General features: G+C 51.6%; 3 protein-coding genes across 4 annotated transcripts in view; 2 read left to right on the forward strand and 1 right to left on the reverse strand.

The window, feature by feature from the left end:
* Positions 1-2456: 2456 nt before the first annotated feature.
* dpcd (deleted in primary ciliary dyskinesia homolog (mouse)) lies at positions 2457-6836 on the reverse strand. Of its 2 annotated transcripts, XM_056585661.1 has the most exons (7): positions 6719-6836; positions 6256-6336; positions 5775-5896; positions 4796-4929; positions 4309-4411; positions 2729-2839; positions 2457-2696 (listed from the first exon to the last, which is right to left on the reverse strand). In XM_056585661.1, the coding sequence occupies exons 1-6, from the start codon at positions 6798-6800 to the stop codon at positions 2735-2737; spliced, it is 627 nt and encodes a 208-aa protein (XP_056441636.1). In that variant the 5' UTR covers positions 6801-6836; the 3' UTR covers positions 2457-2696; positions 2729-2734. The 2 variants fall into 2 exon arrangements, with proteins under 2 accessions (XP_056441636.1, XP_056441635.1); XM_056585660.1 differs by having other exon boundaries at positions 2457-2839.
* A 182-nt stretch (positions 6837-7018) lies between these two features.
* Positions 7019-12175, forward strand: poll (polymerase (DNA directed), lambda). Its single transcript, XM_056585543.1, has 9 exons — positions 7019-7126; positions 7508-7618; positions 7969-8266; positions 8433-8544; positions 9350-9679; positions 10369-10542; positions 10879-11007; positions 11294-11462; positions 11744-12175. Exons 2-9 carry the CDS (start codon positions 7510-7512, stop codon positions 12103-12105), a joined length of 1683 nt encoding a protein of 560 aa, XP_056441518.1. The 5' UTR covers positions 7019-7126; positions 7508-7509; the 3' UTR covers positions 12106-12175.
* A 347-nt stretch (positions 12176-12522) lies between these two features.
* The window catches only part of wbp1lb (WW domain binding protein 1-like b), an 11883-nt gene continuing 4882 nt past the window's right edge, over positions 12523-19523 (forward strand). The window contains exon 1 of the mRNA XM_056587339.1: positions 12523-13540. Within this exon, the coding sequence (XP_056443314.1) occupies positions 13430-13540 (111 nt within the window). The 5' untranslated portion in view covers positions 12523-13429. The remainder of the gene's footprint in view (positions 13541-19523) is intronic.

A 19523-nucleotide genomic window follows, 5' to 3' on the forward strand; every position in this document is an offset into this window, starting at 1 on the left:
AGAGGAGGGGGGAGAGGGGAGGAGGAGGGGGATGAGAGGAGAAGAGAGGGGAGAGGGGAGAGGAGGGGGGAGAGGGGAGAGGGGAGGAGGAGGGGGATGAGAGGAGAAGAGAGGGGAGAGGGGAGAGGAGGGGGGGAGAGGGGAGAGGAGGGGGGAGAGGGGAGGAGGAGGGGGATGAGAGGAGAAGAGAGGGGAGAGGGGAGAGGAGGGGGGAGAGGGGAGAGGAGGGGGGAGAGGGGAGGAGGAGGGGGATGAGAGGAGAGGAGGGGGGAGAGGGGAGGAGGAGGGGGGAGAGGGGAGGAGGAGGGGGGAGAGGGGAGAGGAGGGGGGAGAGGGGAGAGGAGGGGGGAGAGGGGAGGAGGAGGGGGGAGAGGGGAGAGGAGGGGGGAGAGGGGAGGAGGAGGGGGATGAGAGGAGAGGAGAGGGGAGAGGGGAGAGGAGGGGGGAGAGGGGAGGAGGAGGGGGGAGAGGGGAGGAGGAGAGAGGAGAAGGAAGGAGAGGAGAGAGGGAGAAAGGAGAGGAAAAAGGAGAGGAGAGGAGAGAAAGGAGGGAGAGGAGAGGAAAGGAGGAGGGGGAGAGGAGGGGGGAGAGGGGAGAGGGGGGGGAGAGGTGAGGAGGAGGGGGGAGAGGGGAGAGGAGGGGGGAGAGGGGAGAGGAGGGGGGAGAGGGGAGAGGAGGGGGGAGAGGGGAGGAGGAGAGGAGAGAGGAGAGGAGGAGAGGAGAGGGGAGGAGGAGGGGGGAGAGGGGAGAGGAGGGGGGAGAGGGGAGAGGAGGGGGGGGGGAGAGGAGAGAGGAGAGGAGAAGGGAGGAGAGGAGGAGTTATACTTTGAGTGAAAATGCTGACCAGCAAGCGGTGTGTTTCTGGAGACGTTAGGACTGTTGTGTGTTGATACCCTCTCTGTCATGGAGCTACAGCACCATGGCTTTTAGTTTGGAGCAGAGGCCAACAGAAGCAGACGGCTGTGTTGAGCCCGTCTCTAGTCAACATGTTGTTGTGTCCGTTGTTTCACCTCCAGGCTGACCGAGTGTAGCACAGAGGACCAACGCGGTAGTTACATTCAGGGCGCTTAGGAGTAGGTTCTATCCAGAGCAACAACATATCGCTGTCGGTACAGTAAGAATGGTCATAGAACCAAGTGGCAAGCACTCACCAGCACTAGGTTAACCCATTAAGTCCCCCAGGGTAAGATAACAAGTGTACTTGTTATCTTACAACAATATTATTTCTGTGTCAGAGAACACATCAGCAGAGCAGATGTGTCAGGGTGGGGCACTACGTCCACCGAACGGAAGGACACAGTGCACACCCTGGGAGCAGGTTGTAACACTGAACTGGGAGCAGGTTGTAACACTGCACTGGGAGCAGGTTGTAACACTCTACTGGGAGCAGGTTGTAACACTGCCCTGGGAGCAGGTTGTAACACTGCCCTGGGATCAGCAGGTTGTAACACTGCCCTGGGAGCAGGTTGTAACACTATACTGGGATCAGCAGGTTGTAACACTGCCCTGGGAGCAGGTTGTAACACTCTACTGGGATCAGCAGGTTGTAACACTCTACTGGGATCAGCAGGTTAACACTGCCCTGGGAGCAGGTTGTAACACTATACTTGGATCAGCAGGTTGTAACACTGCACTGGGAGCAGGTTGTAACACTCTGGGATCAGCAGGTTGAAACACTGCACTGGGATCAGCAGGTTGTAACACTGCCCTGGGAGCAGGTTGTAACACTCTACTGGGATCAGCAGGTTGTAACACTGCCCTGGGATCAGCAGGTTGTAACACTATACTGGGATCAGCAGGTTGTAACACTCTACTGGGATCAGCAGGTTGTAACACTCTACTGGGATCAGCAGGTTGTAACACTCTACTGGGATCAGCAGGTTGTAACACTGCCCTGGGAGCAGGTTGTAACACTCTACTGGGAGCAGGTTGTAACACTGCCCTGGGAGCAGGTTGTAACACTGCCCTGGGAGCAGGTTGTAACACTCTACTGGGATCAGCAGGTTGTAACAGTGCACTGGGAGCAGGTTGTAACACTCTACTGGGAGCAGGTTGTAACACTCTACTGGGAGCAGGTTGTAACACTGCACTGGGATCAGCAGGTTGTAACACTGCCCTGGGAGCAGGTTGTAACACTCTACTGGGATCAGCAGGTTGTAACACTCTACTGGGATCAGCAGGTTGTAACACTATACTGGGATCAGCAGGTTGTAACACTGCCCTGGGAGCAGGTTGTAACACTCTGGGATCAGCAGGTTGTAACACTGCCCTGGGAGCAGGTTGTAACACTATACTGGGATTGTACTGGTTGTACTGGTTTCAAATCGTATGGAAGAGAACAAGTTGGTGGGCGGGGCTTAGGAGACCCTCCAGTTCACTATTGGTGGAGAAGAACAGCTTACACCAATTCATAATTAAGGAACTTCAACAATATTCTAAATAACTTAAACACAATACAACAACACTACACAACCCAGAAATATTCAAAGTCTTTATCATTTTTATCAAAAATACATTTTAGACAGCAGAAAGAATTGATCAAACCGTAGTCCTGCGACTCAAGTCCAGTCAATCACGTGTAATGGTTTAAACATATTGAACACCAACGCACCAAATTAACCCAAGGCCTTAAATTAGAACGAACAGGTCTGCAGTGTGAAGCCTTTCACCGCCTCCACCATCGCCCTCACTGTGTTTTACAGTCACTGTGTGTTACAGTCACTGTGTGTTACAGTCACTGTGTTTTACAGTCCCCCTCGCCCTGGCCAGTGGAGTCCAGCTTCTTCAGCTCCCGCAGAAGGTCTCTCTCCAGAGTCAGGACCTCCTTGGGTTTCTTGTACTGGAACAGAGAGAGGAAGCAGTATGAAGTCCACGACCACGTCAAGGCTCATCCTGTGCTCCACACATAATAAATGGGTTTGGTAGAAATAAAATAACGCGTATACTGACTGCATTTATACCGCGCTTTTCTAACCAGTGGCAAATCAAAGCGCTTTACAACACTGCCCCACATTCACCCATTCATACACACATTCACCCATTCATACACACATTCACCCATTCATACACACATTCACCCATTCATACACACATTCACCCATTCATACACACATTCACCCATTCATACACACATTCACCCATTCATACACACATTCACCCATTCATACACACATTCACCCATTCATACACACATTCACCCATTCATACACACATTCACACCACAGTGGTGGAGTCAGCCGCGCAGGGCGACGCTCAACTAGGAGGAGCCGGGGATCGCACGAGCACCCTTCAGGTGACCAGCCCACCCGCTCGCCCTCCTGAGCCCCATGCCCGGTACGGGACCATTCTGATAAGAGTCACCCTTCAGTCGACCAGCCCACCCGCTCGCCCTCCTGAGCCTCATGCCCGGTACGGGACCATTCTGATAAGAGTCACCCTTCAGGTGACCAGCCCACCCGCTCTGCCTCCTGAGCCTCATGCCCGGTACGGGACCATTCTGATAAGAGTCACCCTTCAGGTGACCAGCCCACCCGCTCTGCCTCCTGAGCCTCATGCCCGGTACGGGACCATTCTGATAAGAGTCACCCTTCAGGTGACCAGCCCACCCGCTCTGCCTCCTGAGCCTCATGCCCGGTACGGGACCATTCTGATAAGAGTCACCCTTCAGGTGACCAGCCCACCCGCTCTGCCTCCTGAGCCTCATGCCCGGTACGGGACCATTCTGATAAGAGTCACCCTTCAGGTGACCAGCCCACCCGCTCTGCCTCCTGAGCCTCATGCCCGGTACGGGACCATTCTGATAAGAGTCACTCTTCAGGTGACCAGCCCACCCGCTCTGCCTCCTGAGCCTCATGCCCGGTACGGGACCATTCTGATAAGAGTCACTCTTCAGGTGACCAGCCCAGCCGCTCTGCCTCCTGAGCCTCATGCCCGGTACGGGACCATTCTGATAAGAGTCACCCTTCAGGTGACCAGCCCACCCGCTCTGCCTCCTGAGCCTCATGCCCGGTACGGGACCATTCTGATAAGAGTCACCCTTCAGGTGACCAGCCCACCCGCTCTGCCTCCTGAGCCTCATGCCCGGTACGGGACCATTCTGATAAGAGTCACCCTTCAGGTGACCAGCCCACCCGCTCGCCCTCCTGAGCCTCATGCCCGGTACGGGACCATTCTGATAAGAGTCACTCTTCAGTCGTCTTCTCCTCTGATACCGTGGCTCGTGAATGAGGATAATAACTTTCAATACAGAGACGATTATCTATCAGTTATTAATTCGTAACAGTATTGGTTATATCTGCCGGAACGTACGCTGATGATCAGCGTGTTGTTGGCGTGCGTGAAGCTCAGGGCGGAGCCGTCCAGCGTCAGCTGGCAGCGCTCCAGATCGGGAACAACAAACTTCTTGTAGTACCTGGAAGGTCAAAGGTCACAGGCCATAAGAACCACGGAGCCATACATTGAGTACAGCGCCATCTATAGGGTGGCCACATACAGAGCCGGACGTTGTGTACAGCGCCATCTATAGGGTCGCCACATAGAGACCAAGAGGTTCAGGTTGGGGAGCTGCTCTCACATGCAATTTCAGATATCTATATGGGCTATATATATATATATATATATATATATATATATATATACACACCACATTCACATTCAGGGCGTTAACAGACTCTTTTATCCAAAACGACTGACAGTAAGTCCATGAGTCAAAAGAAAGAGAAACAACAATCTCCCTCTCTGTCGTCACAGTGAGGACGTCCATAGAACCACAGCAGCGTTTATCACTGACGGTTACTTCTTGTTGGAGGTTCTAACGACGCAGCATCGGTCTGCGGGCTCCACCTCCACGCTGAACACCTCCTTGGGGTACGGAAGGTTCCGGATCCTCCACTGAAATGTGGTCTTGGTGTCTTGACGCAGGAAGACCGGCTACAAGGGAAACAAATCACTCAGTTACGCGTCGTCTCACCATACCTAACTGACGACATGGGGAGGGAATCACAGGGTACCTCACGGTACGACACATGGCCCACGATACCGATAACATTGTGTTACAATGATTCTGCGATAATGAATCTATTGTGAGACGATCCTATAACAATACATCACGATGTATGTCTAATGACGAATACTCAATAAACTAAAAAGGTCAAGTCCTGGATCAAGTCAATTGAATCATCAGTCAATTGAATCATTATTATTAAGAAAATAATAATGTAATCTAAAACGATATTGGGCGCCAGGGCATCGACTCACGAGGAAGGCCGACGATATATCGGCGTATCGATGAACGTAGAGCGTTATTGAGAATATGTTACGGTTGGCTCACAACATCGTCTCTAACAGTAGCCACGGCTTAAACAAAAAATACAAACTGTTACCTGCAAAGTGCAGATTCAGAGTATCCCAGTTTAACAAGATCAAACTGAAACACTCTTTTGTGCATCAATCAATCCACATGCTCAACACTGAATCAATCTCTACATCAAGGAGAAGGTGAAGGGACTTTTATGTTTATGGCTTCTATGTGTTTGTGTTTTTCTGTTCTTGGTGTGTGATGTAATGCCCTACAATGTACACTATGGACAATTAATGTTACATGAATGTGTTAAGTCACAACAGAGCAACTAAATGGACGCAAAACTAATTTCAAACCTGTCTGACAAATAAAGTATATATCTATTATCTTCTCCATCTATTAAAGTGACAGCCCTGTGTCAGACGGCAGTCGGTCCCTGCTGACTCCGTGTTGCACCTTCACCGTACAAACCCACGTTGGAAAGGTTCTCCTTGATCATCTCCGAGTCCGCCGACGCCAGAGCGGAGAACGGCTCCCCGACCTCCGCCTCCCAGGAGCCCGGGGCGCCCAGCGGGTTCCTGGAACGCCACTTCCTCACTGAAACCCCACGTTTGGTGGAACAAATCAACTTTATTGCATTTACATTTACATTAACATTCAGGGTGTTAGGCAGACGCTTTCACCCAGAGCGACTTACAATAAGTACATTAGTCAGAAGAAAGAGAAACAATAATATATCTCTGTGGGTACACTGAGGACGTTCATAGAGCCAAGTACTAACCAGCACTAGGTTAACCCATTCACCGTACACAACAGAGGTAGCTAGGATTAGAGACTACACAATCCTAACTTTCAGGACATACAACATACAAGATGCCTCCAAATGCCTTGAAATACACGAGAAACAGCAGCGAGAGTCCGTCAGACACCCTGAGGTAGCGATGGCTGCTCCTCACCCAGCAGGTCGTCTGTCGTCAGGTCGTACTCCTCCGCCATCTCCTTCCCGTCTTCAAACAGGTAGTGGATCTTCCTTTTCCCTGAAGAAGGGATTTGGGGCAAAGGATGGAAAAGACTGGTGAGAAACGCAAGATGGATATGGAGCGATTATCAGGGTGATCAGGTTGGGAGGACGTTCACACAGCGTAAAGTATGAAAGTACAAACTACAAAAACCAGTCAGACATGTCACCTTTATTTTATTGACTACGTTACAAAGAAAAACGCATTATGAAACCTATTAAGCATGTTGATGACACATCTCGATCACTGGACAGATCACACGTGGAGATGATGCTTCGTTAGCAGAGTTAGCAGGCTGAGCTACCACAACAGAACACGTTTAACCTTCACAAGCGTAACAACACGTTAATATTCATCCCCTAAACCGATATCACCATCCAACACGTGAATCAACGCTCACCATCGTGCACCAAAGCAGTCTTCTTTGAGGACTTGAGGAGATCTTCCCAGCACCGCACTGCCATGTTTGGCACGGACCGCATCCGGAAACAGTCCGTAACCACGGCAACCGGGTTAACGGTAACTTGGTCGATATTAATATCTTTGAATAAATAAAACGGGTAAATTATTAACATCTAAGTTAAGTTTGTTTCAAATGTTATATTTGGACATAATTCCATGGATGTATTCGATCAAATAAATTCATAAAAACAAAGAAGAAGACCGACCCGGAAGTTAAAGCTCTGACGACACAATGTTGTTGTCCGAACACGGAAAGCCGGTCCGTATCGGTAACGCCAAATCTTTATGTTATATGTTATAGAAGAACGATTATTTTATGGTTGGATCAGGTTAAGAATGCATTAAGGTAAGTTATCGTTAATTAAATGCAATAAAGAGATACGGAACATACCTCTCTATTTCCTTTGAGTGGGTTTCAAAGTTAATACGGTGTTGGCGTTGCATCACTTCACTTATAGACATGAATACAAAACTCTCTCTCTCTCTCTCTCTCTCTAGAAATATATTATATAAGTGACGATATTAAGTCTCTTTCTGTATTCCACAAATAATAAAAGTAGGTAACGGACAATTATGATAAAAAAGTCACTCGTGAGTCCTCTTCTCTTTAGAAATGTGCATCATTGGTCATGATAACATAGCTCGGTTGATGAGGATTATTGTGTTCCACACAAAGGAAGTCTTCATCACTTGTAGACATGAATGCATGCCTCTTCCTCTTCCTCAGTCATGGAGTCTCTCCACGGGGTGCTGAAGGCTTTCCCCAAAGTGAAGCGCCCCAAGGGGGAGGAGAGAGAGGGTCCGCCGCTGAAGAGAGGATCCTCAGAAAAACCCTCCGGTGATTAATGATCTGCGGCTTGATGATACTGGGAGTGAGAGTGACAGCAAGGAGGCTGTGCACCCGAGTTACAGCCATACGATGACTTCTTCCTTTCTAATTAAGGGTGTGTGTGTGTGTGTGTGTGTGTGTGTGTGTGTGTGTGTGTGTGTGTGTGTGTGTGTGTGTGTGTGTGTGTGTGTGTGTGTGTGTGTGTGTGTGTGTGTGTGTGTGTGTGTGTGTGGGGGGGGGGGATCAAGGTGGTCATAACACACGGCCTGTAAAGCCCTTTGAGACTGTACCTGGGATTAAGGGCTGTAGAAATATAATCTACTTGAATTGAATCTCACTGTCTGTGATGTCTTTTCCAGGGAGCTTATTCACAGGGGTCACAGCGTTCATCCTCCCGGCCGGCATCGGGAACGCCAGGTGTCAGATCTTCCAGAGACAAATCCTCCAGAATGGAGGAAACACGGAGAAGTCCCTGGGTTCGGCCGTAACTCATGTAGTGGTGGAGGACAGCATGGAGAGCGATCGCGCCCTCCGCCTGCTGAAGAGGGAACGCCTGCCCCCTGGTGTCGGGCTGGTGAAGTGCAGCTGGTTGAGCGCCTGTATAACCGCCAAACAGCTGCTGGACACCGGCTGTTTTAGTCTGCTCATCTCCAATAGGTAAATAGGATAATGCTTTTTTGTAGAATAACACTAAAACATTAGCATCTATCGTCATAAATGCATCATTGATATCATCATTTTAGAATAATTTTTTGTTTGGCCAAGTTGTTCGTGTCTTCGTGACGTTTTAATTATCTCCCGGTTCTCTGGACTCTCCAAACAGAAAGTCCAACGTACCACAAGTAACGGTACCGGAGGAGTCGTCCAACGGCCCTCATGAGAAACAGAACCCGGTGGAGCCGGCGCTCACATCCAGAGAACCAACTGAGGAAACGGTATGAACCAGGGTCTAATAGCAGGAGGCATCGTTAATCATGTTGTTCGTTAATGATCATGTTCTGTTCAAAACTTGGAATTAGCAAGATCAGTCTACCTTTGTGCCCAGGTGCTTTGTATTTCTACAGGAAGTATTCAGTAATACTTTGGCTTTGACTAATCTAATAATCTAATACTCCCTATTTATCTGTCATAGTGTTCTGTACTGTATGTGCTCTAACCCTATCCTAGAGTCTATCCATTCCAAACAGACAAACAGTTCCTGATGATCAGTGAATCACATTCTGAACAACTAAACGATATACAGCCCTCTCTCTTGGGATTACCTCATTCGAATAGCGCAGAGTAGGTCTGTTAGTCTCTCTCTCTCTCTCTCTCTGCCTCTCCCTCTCCCTCTCTCTCTCTCTCTCTCTCTCTCTCTCTCTCTGTCTTTGTCTTTCTCTCTCTCCGTCTCTCTCTCTCTCTCTCTCTCTCTCTCTCTCTCTCTCTCTCTCTCTCTCTCTCTCTCTCTCTCTCTGTCATTCACTTTATTCCACTGAACACAGTATGGTATGTGTGTCATTTATTGTATCAATCTTATCTGGCACATGGGTGACCGGGGGCCGGTAAAGGGGGCTTTCAGCCATTTTTGGGCTGTAATCCTTGGTGAGTGGAAGGCTGTGTGTGTGTGTGTGTGTGTGTGTGTGTGTGTGTGTGTGTGTGTGTGTGTGTGTGTGTGTGTGTGTGTGTGTGTGTGTGTGTGTGTGTGTGTGTGTGTGTGTGTGTGTGTGTGTTTGATAATCTTTAATTATTTTTCCTACTCAGGCACCCAAAAGCCAAAGTGCAGAGGTCAACGATGAAGACAGCGTGTCCCAGAAGCTCCTGGAGGCCCTGCTGACCGGCCGCCCCCCCGAAGAGGAGGCCGCGGACCCCCCCCCGCCCCAGACCTCCGACCAACACGCGGCGGCGTCCAGCAAGTGGGTCTGCGCCCGCTCGTCTGAGTCCAAGAGCAACAACTTCAACCAGCACATCACGGACAAGCTGGAGGTGTTGGCCAAGGCCTACAGCCACCAGGGCGACCGCTGGAGGGCCCTGAGCTACTCCAAGGCTGTCAGCGCCCTCCAGAGCTACCACAAGCCCGTCACGTCCTACCAGGTGGGTCCACACAGACACCGTCGGCCTGGACGTACCTGTTGGCTGGGCTGCTCCACTTAGACATTCTGGATACGGCTACTTGTAGTTTGACCGTCATGTGCCAGGTCTTCTTTCGGTAAGCTGTGTATTTGTGTTGCTCCTGCCATGTCAAATTGACATTTTTCTATTTCTGTAATGTGTGGCAGTTTTACAACATAAACTAAGACTTCGGTAAACGTTAATAGTCAAGCGCTTTGGATTTATCGGAGGATTTGCAGGAAGTTACGTCGCTGTCTAGTCCTGTCGGAGAGCGCAGTGCGAGATGTGTTCTCATTGTACTTACTGTCATACGGAGGACTATTGGTGGATATTGATGTTTAACATCTCGTGTCCCGGAGATGAATCACGGTACATGGATCTGAGTGAGTTCTGAATGGTTAGACGATCCTTGTGCTGTGACCAGAGTGTGAGAGTCGACTCTATACCAGATGGTCTGAACCAGGGGTAGCCAACACGGGCCCCTGGCCCCTGGTCCAGTCCAATATCGTGACCAGACGTGCACCTCTGTCATTTAGGACGTTTGTATCCAACAAGAAGCCCCTGGTTTCACTCCGTACCCCTGAGGTATCTCTGTGGTTGGGACCTGTTGAGGACCCCTGCTGGGGGCCATCGGAGGCCCCACCCTGAACGTGTTCCCCTGTTGGTCCCAGGAGGCCTGTCAGATCTCAGGCATCGGCAAACGCATGGCGGACAAGATCGATGAGATCATGGAGAGCGGGCATCTGCGGAAACTGGACCACATGGGGGAGGCGGTCCCCGTCCTGGAGCTGTTCAGCAACATCTGGGGGGCCGGGGCCAAGACCGCCCAGCTGTGGTACCAGCAGGTCAGAGGGGGGGGCGACACGCTCTGCACAACACTGGTTCATAACGCACGCACGCACGCACACACGCACACACGCACGCACGCACGCAGGACTCGCACACACACTGGACTGTGAAACCCAGCTCTCTACGCTGTGTGTCTGACCTCAGCCCTGGACTAGTGACCAGTGAGTATGATGAGGAGTAACTGACCACAGACGAGCTGCAGCTGTGGGCAGCAGCTGTCAACACCTGGATGCTGAGCAGCTTGACGCTGGATTCCTCCACTGGCAGGGCGGGCTGAGGGAACACAAACCCAACGCGGTGTCACCACGTGGTTCACTCTGGTCTTCTTCTAGGGTTTTCGCACTTTGGAGGACATTCGCACGAAGGCCGTACTCAGCACTACTCAGAAGATCGGACTGAAGCACTACGATGACCTCCTGGACCGCATGCCCCGGGAAGAGGCTGGGGCCATCGAAGAGCTGGTAATGGGAGCGCTGGTTTCGTCCTAGCCCGTAATGTTAACCCTAACCCTTAACCCATCAAAGAGCTGGTGATGGGAACGCTGGTCTGACCCTAGCCCCTAATGCTAACCCTAACCCTTAACCCATCGAAGAGCTGGTAATGCTTCATGGGAACGGCGGTTTAAATGACTTCACTAAGGGGAAACCCTAACCCTAGCCCATAGCCCCTAACGTGTGTGTGCGTGTGCGTGTGTGTGTGTGTCTCTGTCTCTGTGTGTGTGTGTCTCTGTGCGTGTGCCTGGTGAAGGTGAGGGAGGCGGTCCTGGCCATAGACCCCGCCCTCCTGGCCATGGCGTGCGGGTCGTACCGCCGGGGGAAGGCGACGTGCGGCGACGTGGACGTGCTGATCACCCACCCGGACGGGCGCTCCCACCGGGGGGTCTTCAGCCGGCTGCTGCAGAGCCTCCACCACAGTGGTAGGATGGGGCGTCACACTCACTGCTCAGAGTTCACCTGGACCGCCAGGCCGCCACCCCTCTCACACACTTATGATATCCAGTACCTCCTGACACTTAATGTACCTGGGACCGCCCTGGGACCCCCCCTGTGACCCCCTCTGTGACCCCCCCCTGTGACCGCCCCCCTCTGTGACCCCCTCTGTGACCCCCCCCTGTGACCCCCTCTGTGACCGCCCCTGTGACCCCCTCTGTGACCGCCCCTGTGACCCCCTCTGTGACCCCCCCTGTGACCCCCCCAGGGTTCTTGACAGACGACCTGGTGAGCAGCGAGGACAACGGGCAGCAGAAGAAGTACATGGGCGTGTGCCGGCTGCCGGGGCCCGGCCGGCGCCACCGCCGGCTGGACGTCATCGTGGTGCCGTACGGCGAGTACGCCTGCGCCGTCACCTACTTCACCGGCTCGGCGCACTTCAACCGCTCGCTGCGAGCGCTGGCCAAGACCAAGAGCATGAGCCTATCGGAGCACTCGCTGAACCAGGGCGTGGTGCGCCGGGGCAGCGTCAAGGTGCACGCCGGCACGCCGGTCGCCACGGCAACGGAGGAGGAGGTGTTCAGCCGGCTGGGCGTCCCGTACAGGGAGCCGCACCAGAGGGACTGGTAGGGGGGCCCCTGGAAGGACTGGGAGGGGCCCCCTGGAGGGACTGGGAGGGGCCCCTAGAGGGACTGGGAGGGGACCCTAGAGGGACTGGTAGGGTGCCCCTGGAGGGACTGGGAGGGGGCCCCTGTAGGGACTGGGAGGGGGCCCCTGTAGGGACTGGGAGGGGCCCCTAGAGGGACTGGGAGGGGGCCCTAGAGGGACTGGTAGGGGGCCCCTAGAGGGACTGGTAGGGGCCCCTGGAGGGACTGGAAGGGGGCCCTAGAGGGACTGGGAGGGGGCCCCTGGAGGGACTGGGAGGGGGACCAGAGTGACTGGGAGGGGGCCCCTGGAGGGACTGGGAGGGGGGCCCCTGGAGGGACTGGGAGGGGGCCCTAGAGGGACTGGGAGGGGGACCAGAGGGACTGGTAGGGGGCCCCTGGAGGGACTGGGAGGGGGCCCCTAGAGGGACTGGGAGTGGGCCACGGTAGGCTCTTGTACATACGTCATCATGTCGTAACTCGTCATCACCAAGCGTCCGCTGCATGGACCATAATAAAGTCCGCCCCCAGTCAGAGTTTTAACAACAATGAACGACAACACTGAGAACACAGTTCACACTTTGCTGAGTTTGTTGCTCATTTGGAGCCGAGTCAAATTTTGGCTAGTAAGTACGGACAGTACGGGTATTGGAACACGGCAGTTGTCTACATTAGCCTCTTTTAACCCTTACAAACAACAAAACTTTACATTATATTGCACGCACAGCAAGACCATGCAATGTATACATTGATGTCCGGAATAAAGTAGCAATGTAATCCAATGTGCAAGGTCATTTAATCGACAATAAAATTACCAAAAATAAAAAATCTCTTCACGGGCGCAGCCATTTTGTTGAGATCGTCATCACTGCTCTCGGTCTACTACTTCTTCCGAAAGATTAAGACAAAAAGGGGGCGTGCCTCCGAGAAATGCCGCAACAAAGCTGGGAGATCTTCGACTTTCGACATGGAAGTCTGGCGTCCGAGGATTGAACACGCCACAAGTAGAGCGGGTCGCTCCCAGTGTTGCCAGATTGGGCCAGATTCCTGGCTGCAGTGCGTTGCCAGATTGGGCAGTAAATCTGGCTAAATCTGGCAACACTGAAGGGAGCAGTTTATGTGTAACAGCTGGACCAGCCAGTGGCTACCCGGCATCGGGCGAAGAGACACCAGTTGATTCGATGTTATGTTACCCAGAGATGCCCGATTAGAAATAACAGGCGGTGCGTAATCGGGGCCTTCGGAGAAAGAAGACAGCTGGGCAGAGGAGCACCATCCCGGCTCTACCTTCCGGACCGAGGGGTCTCCGCATGAAGCTCCGACCCGGGGGAATGAGGGGTGTTCTGTCGGCGGCGGAGATGACGCTGGTGCTGAACGCCGCGGTCGGCTGCGTCAGCCCCACGAAGATCTCCCCGGACCGGGTAAGACAGCAGGACCGCCCGGGACCGGACCTCTGCTAACGCAGGAGCTAATGTTGGTAGCAGAGTTCCAACTTAACTAAGACAACGAGCTCTACGTTAACGTTCTCGTCTGAGAGCCGGGTCGTCAAGTGTTTTAATACATGTGTTGAACTTGGGAACTTTATAATATATAATGATTATGTATTCTGTGTTATCGCCAGAGGGAAGCTAAGTTCGTAGCCTCAATGTAAAACAGTTGTTTACGTCCGGACTTCCTCAGCCCCGGCCCGGGGTAAGATCGAGATGCGGTCTATAATCAGGCTATAACCGGACTATATGTGGAGTATAACCGGACTATATGCGGACTATTTGCTGTCGTTTCATTTAATTGACCTGAGATTTTTTTTCACAAGTAAACAAGTTAGAACGATGCTCTTGATGTTGAAGTGCTGAAGGCACGTTGAAAGTTGTGCACTGCAGCTGACTTGTGGATCCGATCATGAACACCCCCCCCCCCCCCCCCTGTGAGAAGTCTTCACTTTCTGAGCTGATGTCAACGGTTGACCTGGGTTTCAAAAGGCATTAAAAGCAGACAGATGGTCTGTTCCGTAGTATTTAGTATACTACTACTAGTGAGGAAGTCTGTATTGCAGTAATACTGTAGATACAACAGGCAGCATTGTAGTACATGTTTCTATATGAGGGCTTTGCTTTTGGTCACACTGTCTCTCTTTAGTGTGATTATTAATTAAAGGCTGTAAACACTTAACAGCTGTTAAGTGTTTCAGTGCTGTAATATTTTTCTGTCTCCAAACTTTTTGAACTTGGCATGAACTCTGTGGCCCGAGGCAAATGTATCCATCAGATCAGTGTTTCCAATACATAGAGCAATGTGTGCCGCAGCGCTACATAATGAACTCCGAGCGCCACAAATTGATTTTGCTTTTATTTATTTATTTTTTACGCGATTTTGAAATATAAATATCGTTCCGTTCATTCATCTCCGCATAGCACTCTTTCTCCCTGTCATTGTCGTTCACACAAGGTACACACACAGAGAAAAGCGCGCATACATGCCAATGGTGCGCGGGTACAGTACCACTTATTGGAAAAAACCGCGTATCAGTGATACGTGCACACGCCCGCTCCTCCTCTCAAGGCGCCTACAAAGGAAAATCCGAAGCAGCGGGATATTTGCAATTGCAAATGAATGTGAAATGCGGTTATAGTTTATATATATGACGTTCTTAGAGCCCCAGTCCGTTCCGCCGACGATTTGAATTCGCTGTGCAGCAGGGACTGAAGATCGGGATGTGGGCCGGTCCACTTTGAAATGTATTTGTAGGCCTATGTGTGCGATTGCTCGATTACCCGAATGAGCAAACGCGAAAGGCCGCCCCACATGGTGTTTTTGCATATTGTCATATCTAAGGTCATGTTTTTCGAAAAAAAAGTTCTCATGACGTTGACCAAAACACTGTAATCTTTAAAGATGTGATTTCAGTCACACAGTTATGCTCTTAAATGAATTAAGAGCATAACTAAACTGCAAAGAAAAAACTGTACACCGTTGAAATCTGTCTAATGTACTTTGCTTGGTAAAACCTCGTTCTTTATTTAGCTAGTATAACTACGATAAAGGGGAACTAGAGAGTGTTACTAGAAGAACAGCTCAGGGATCTCGATGTGTTTCTCAGTGGGTGAATGCGTAGATTGCGGTATGGAATGTGTTTTGATTCTTCACCCTGAGGCGAGCCGGATGTCCTGTCCTGCGGCTGTGATTAATAACTACAAAACAATCTGTGGCTTGAGGATAAAACAATGCTGATCATGCAACAAATGCACAGTCATGGTTGAGAATGTGTGGATAATGGTGTTTCCAGCCGACTTCTACCTGACCGTCGTCCTCAAGGTTCTCAGGCCATCTCCTCCAACAGCTGCTTTATGCAGCAGGCGGGCTGGAGAGCACCCTGACCTTCAAGTACAACACTAGTATGGATTAAACACTGGCACCTTTGTTAGAAGTAGTTTTTACTTAGCTTTTAACTGTAGTAAAATGATCCATGTGGTATTCAATGATGGAAGTCATAAGAGGCCTTTTCATTTTCCTCTGAAACATCTTCCCATTCTTTATTCTTCGTTTTCTATAAGATTGTTATTAATATTGTTGTATTAAAAAAAAAAAGGTTGCACTTGTTCGAGTTTAAAATGAAAGAAAGAGGCATGTTCCTAAGCATAAAAGTTCATATCTTTGACCAAGACACAAAGGTAATGGTATTCATAACCCGAGCATCATATGGTTTCTCTTCTCCATGTCTGTTTATTTCAGCAGTGTTTCATTATTGGAGATGATTATCAGTTTAATATGCCAGTCTCTTGGCCTGATTCCTGATGAGCTGCCCTGTGGTGCAGGAGAGAAGGATCGTTTTCCTGTCGCCCTTCGGGGTGGGAGACGGAGGAATGTGGTCTATGCACCGTCAGTGTCTGCTCGACACCTGATATATAATACAGAGAAAAGCAATTTACTCTGCCTGGTCAGATTACCTAGAGAACCAGAGTCTGTTGTTCCTGCGAGCCTCAGAAAGTCCATCGTAGTTGAACAAATTAGAAATCCTCTTTGTGACACCCAGCTGTGAAGGCCATCTATAGGTCACTGAGAAGGTCTTAATGCTCCCTCATCTGCACCATGAGATGGGAGAGGACCCCATTTAGGACTGGATCATCAAAATAACTTCTCATAGTTTTAACATGCTTCAAGAGGTGATGCCACAGAGCAGAGGAGAGGGGAGGGGAGGGCTACAGAGAGGGGAGAGGAGAGGGCTATAGAGAGGGGAGAGGAGAGGAGAGGGCTATAGGGAGGGGGGAGGAGAGGGTTATAGGGAGGGGAGAGGGGAGGGCTATAGAGAGGGGAGAGGAGAGGAGAGGGCTATAGAGAGGGGGGGAGGGGAGGGCTATAGAGAGGGGAGAGGAGAGGGCTATAGAGAGGGGAGAGGGGAGGGCTATAGGGAGAGGAGAGGGGAGGGCTATAGAGAGGGGAGAGGAGAGGAGAGGGCTATAGAGAGGGGAGAGGGCTATAGGGAGGGGAGAGGAGAGGAGAGGGCTATAGGGAGGGGAGAGGAGAGGAGAGGGCTATAGAGAGGGGAGAGGGGAGGGCTATAGAGAGGGGAGAGGAGAGGGCTATAGAGAGGGGAGAGGAGAGGGCTATAGAGAGGGGGGAGGGGAGGGCTATAGGGAGAGGAGAGGGGAGGGCTATAGAGAGGGGAGAGGAGAGGAGAGGGCTATAGAGAGGGGAGAGGAGAGGAGAGGGCTATAGGGAGGGGAGAGGAGAGGAGAGGGCTATAGGGAGGGGAGAGGAGAGGAGAGGGCTATAGAGAGGGGAGAGGAGAGGAGAGGGCTATAGAGAGGGGAGAGGAGAGGAGAGGGTTATAGAGAGGGGAGAGGGGAGGGCTATAGAGAGGGGAGAGGAGAGGGCTATAGAGAGGGGAGAGGAGAGGAGAGGGCTATAGAGAGGGGGGAGGGGAGGGCTATAGAGAGGGGAGAGGAGAGGAGAGGGCTATAGGGAGGGGAGAGGAGAGGAGAGGGCTATAGAGAGGGGAGAGGAGAGGAGAGGGCTATAGAGAGGGGAGAGGAGAGGGCTATAGGGAGGGGAGAGGAGAGGGCTATAGAGAGGGGAGAGGAGAGGGCTATAGGGTGGGGGGAGGAGAGGAGAGGGCTATAGAGAGGGGGGAGGAGAGGGCTATAGAGAGGGGAGAGGAGAGGGCTATAGAGAGGGGAGAGGAGAGGGCTATAGAGAGGGGAGAGGGCTATAGAGAGGGGAGAGGAGAGGAGAGGGCTATAGAGAGGGGAGAGGAGAGGAGAGGGCTATAGAGAGGGGAGAGGAGAGGAGAGGGCTATAGAGAGGGGAGAGGAGAGGGCTATAGGGAGAGGAGAGGAGAGGGCTACAGAGAGGGGAGAGGAGAGGAGAGGGCTATAGAGAGGGGAGAGGAGAGGAGAGGGCTATAGAGAGGGGAGAGGAGAGGAGAGGGCTATAGAGAGGGGAGAGGAGAGGAGAGGGCTATAGAGAGGGGAGAGGAGAGGAGAGGGCTATAGAGAGGGGAGAGGAGAGGAGAGGGCTATAGGGAGGGGGGAGGAGAGGGTTATAGGGAGGGGAGGGGAGAGGAGAGGAGAGGGCTACAGAGAGGGGAGAGGAGAGGAGAGGGCTATAGAGAGGGGAGAGGAGAGGAGAGGGCTATAGGGAGGGGAGAGGGGAGGGCTATAGGGGAGGGGGGAGGAGAGGGCTATAGGGAGGGGAGAGGAGAGGGTTATAGGGAGGGGAGAGGGGAGAGGAGAGGAGAGGGCTACAGAGAGGGGAGAGGAGAGGAGAGGGCTATAGGGAGGGGGGAGGAGAGGAGAGGGCTATAGAGAGGGGAGAGGAGAGGAGAGGGCTATAGGGAGGGGGGAGGAGAGGGCTATAGGGAGGGGGGAGGGGAGGGCTATAGGGGAGGGGGGAGGAGAGGGCTATAGAGAGGGGAGAGGAGAGGGCTATAGAGAGGGGGGAGGAGAGGGCTATAGAGAGGGGAGAGGAGAGGAGAGGGCTATAGGGGAGGGGGGAGGAGAGGAGAGGGCTATAGGGAGGGGAGAGGAGAGGAGAGGGCTATAGGGGAGGGGGGAGGAGAGGGCTATAGGGAGGGAACAAGAGGTGAGGGCAGATCTCAAGTGGGGGAGAGAGGGAGGGCAGAGTGTGAGAAGGTGATGAAGGGGACGAGGAGCCCCTCAGTTCGTTCCAGACCAAAGGACCCCACAGCCATGGCACACAACCTCCTACTGGCTATGGTAATTCATATGTTCCAAAGACTGAATTATTTGCTTTGATTACATTTATTAATACTACTTCTAAATACTGAATTCATCCGTTTTTTCGATCGGCTTGCTGGAGAAAGGGTGAGGTGACTTTTTTTTCTGTTTTCGTCGATTTGGGAAGACTGTAATCTTTTCGTACTATTGTTGTTCGTATAATCACCAAAGTTTCTGTTTTATAGATGAGACGTTTGTTAGAACCATAACATGTACAATATCTGCTCTGATGGTCGTCCATACGGCATTCATATGGATCCTGATCTTGTTAAACCCAGAGACTATTCCTCTGTTTCAGTCACATGAAGGCTGATCTTCTTTAACCAAAACCCAGAGTTAGGGATCTTATCCTTACCCTGTTAATATTTTACCTTTTTTTATTCATGTATCTTTTGAAATCGCCTTCATTTATTAATTGATTGAAAATATTGATATTTTGGGCGTTATTTCCTCTCAAACTCATTAGGTATAAAGACTATAAATAGATTAAATAAAAAATCCATATTCTGAGCAAACTTAGGACTGAGTCCTGGTCCTGGTCCCAGACTGAGTCCTGGTCCAGACTGAGTCCTGGTCCTGGTCCAGACTGAGTCCTGGTCCTGGTCCAGACTGAGTCCTGGTCCTGGTCCAGACTGAGTCCTGGTCCAGACTGAGTCCTGGTCCTGGTCCAGACTGAGTCCTGGTCCAGACTGAGTCCTGGTCCTGGTCCAGACTGAGACCTGGTCCTGGTCCAGACTGAGTCCTGGTACAGACTGACCGGTGAGCACTCCCCTGACGCGGTTCCCCCCATGGCCTCACAGCCGGCTCTCCAACCATCCCTGAAGGAGTCTCCCATCGTCGTCTGGCAGAGGAGTGTCTGAGCGTGATGAGTGGCCCAGAGAGGCACCTTTAACTTGTACACCATGACGGGAGGATCAATTATTATGATCGTTTCTCTTTTTGCTGAAAGCTGAATGCTTGCATCGATGTCTGTTTTCATTACACTTAGGGTCTCCTTTGTAATGTCATGGACCCCCCCCCCCCCCCTATACCATGTGCATTTAATAATAACATTAGTAGTTGAACATTGCTCCTGCCGTTAAAAAGTATATTGTACACGTCCTTTGTAATCTGTTGCATCTCGGTGCAGACAGACGGGAGGCCTGGTTGGGGGGGGTCCCAGACTGAGTCC

Source organism: Gadus chalcogrammus, chromosome 3 (assembly GCF_026213295.1).
Source record: "Gadus chalcogrammus isolate NIFS_2021 chromosome 3, NIFS_Gcha_1.0, whole genome shotgun sequence".
Taxonomy (NCBI): domain Eukaryota; kingdom Metazoa; phylum Chordata; class Actinopteri; order Gadiformes; family Gadidae; genus Gadus; species Gadus chalcogrammus.

Bases quoted from the DNA above. Each gene is read 5' to 3' on its own strand.
- poll (XM_056585543.1), top strand. From the start codon at position 7,510: ATGGAGTCTCTCCACGGGGTGCTGAAGGCTTTCCCCAAAGTGAAGCGC. The intron at 8,267-8,432 runs GTAAATAGGATA...CTCTCCAAACAG, and splicing joins AGTCTGCTCATCTCCAATAG to AAAGTCCAACGTACCACAAG. The intron at 9,680-10,368 runs GTGGGTCCACAC...TGTTGGTCCCAG, and splicing joins AGCCCGTCACGTCCTACCAG to GAGGCCTGTCAGATCTCAGG.
- dpcd (XM_056585661.1), bottom strand. From the start codon at position 6,800: ATGCGGTCCGTGCCAAACATGGCAGTGCGGTGCTGGGAAGATCTCCTC. The intron at 6,337-6,718 runs GTGAGCGTTGAT...TCCCTTCTTCAG, and splicing joins GACTGCTTTGGTGCACGATG to GGAAAAGGAAGATCCACTAC. The intron at 4,412-4,795 runs GTAACCGTCAGT...TTGACCTTCCAG, and splicing joins GTTAGAACCTCCAACAAGAA to GTACTACAAGAAGTTTGTTG.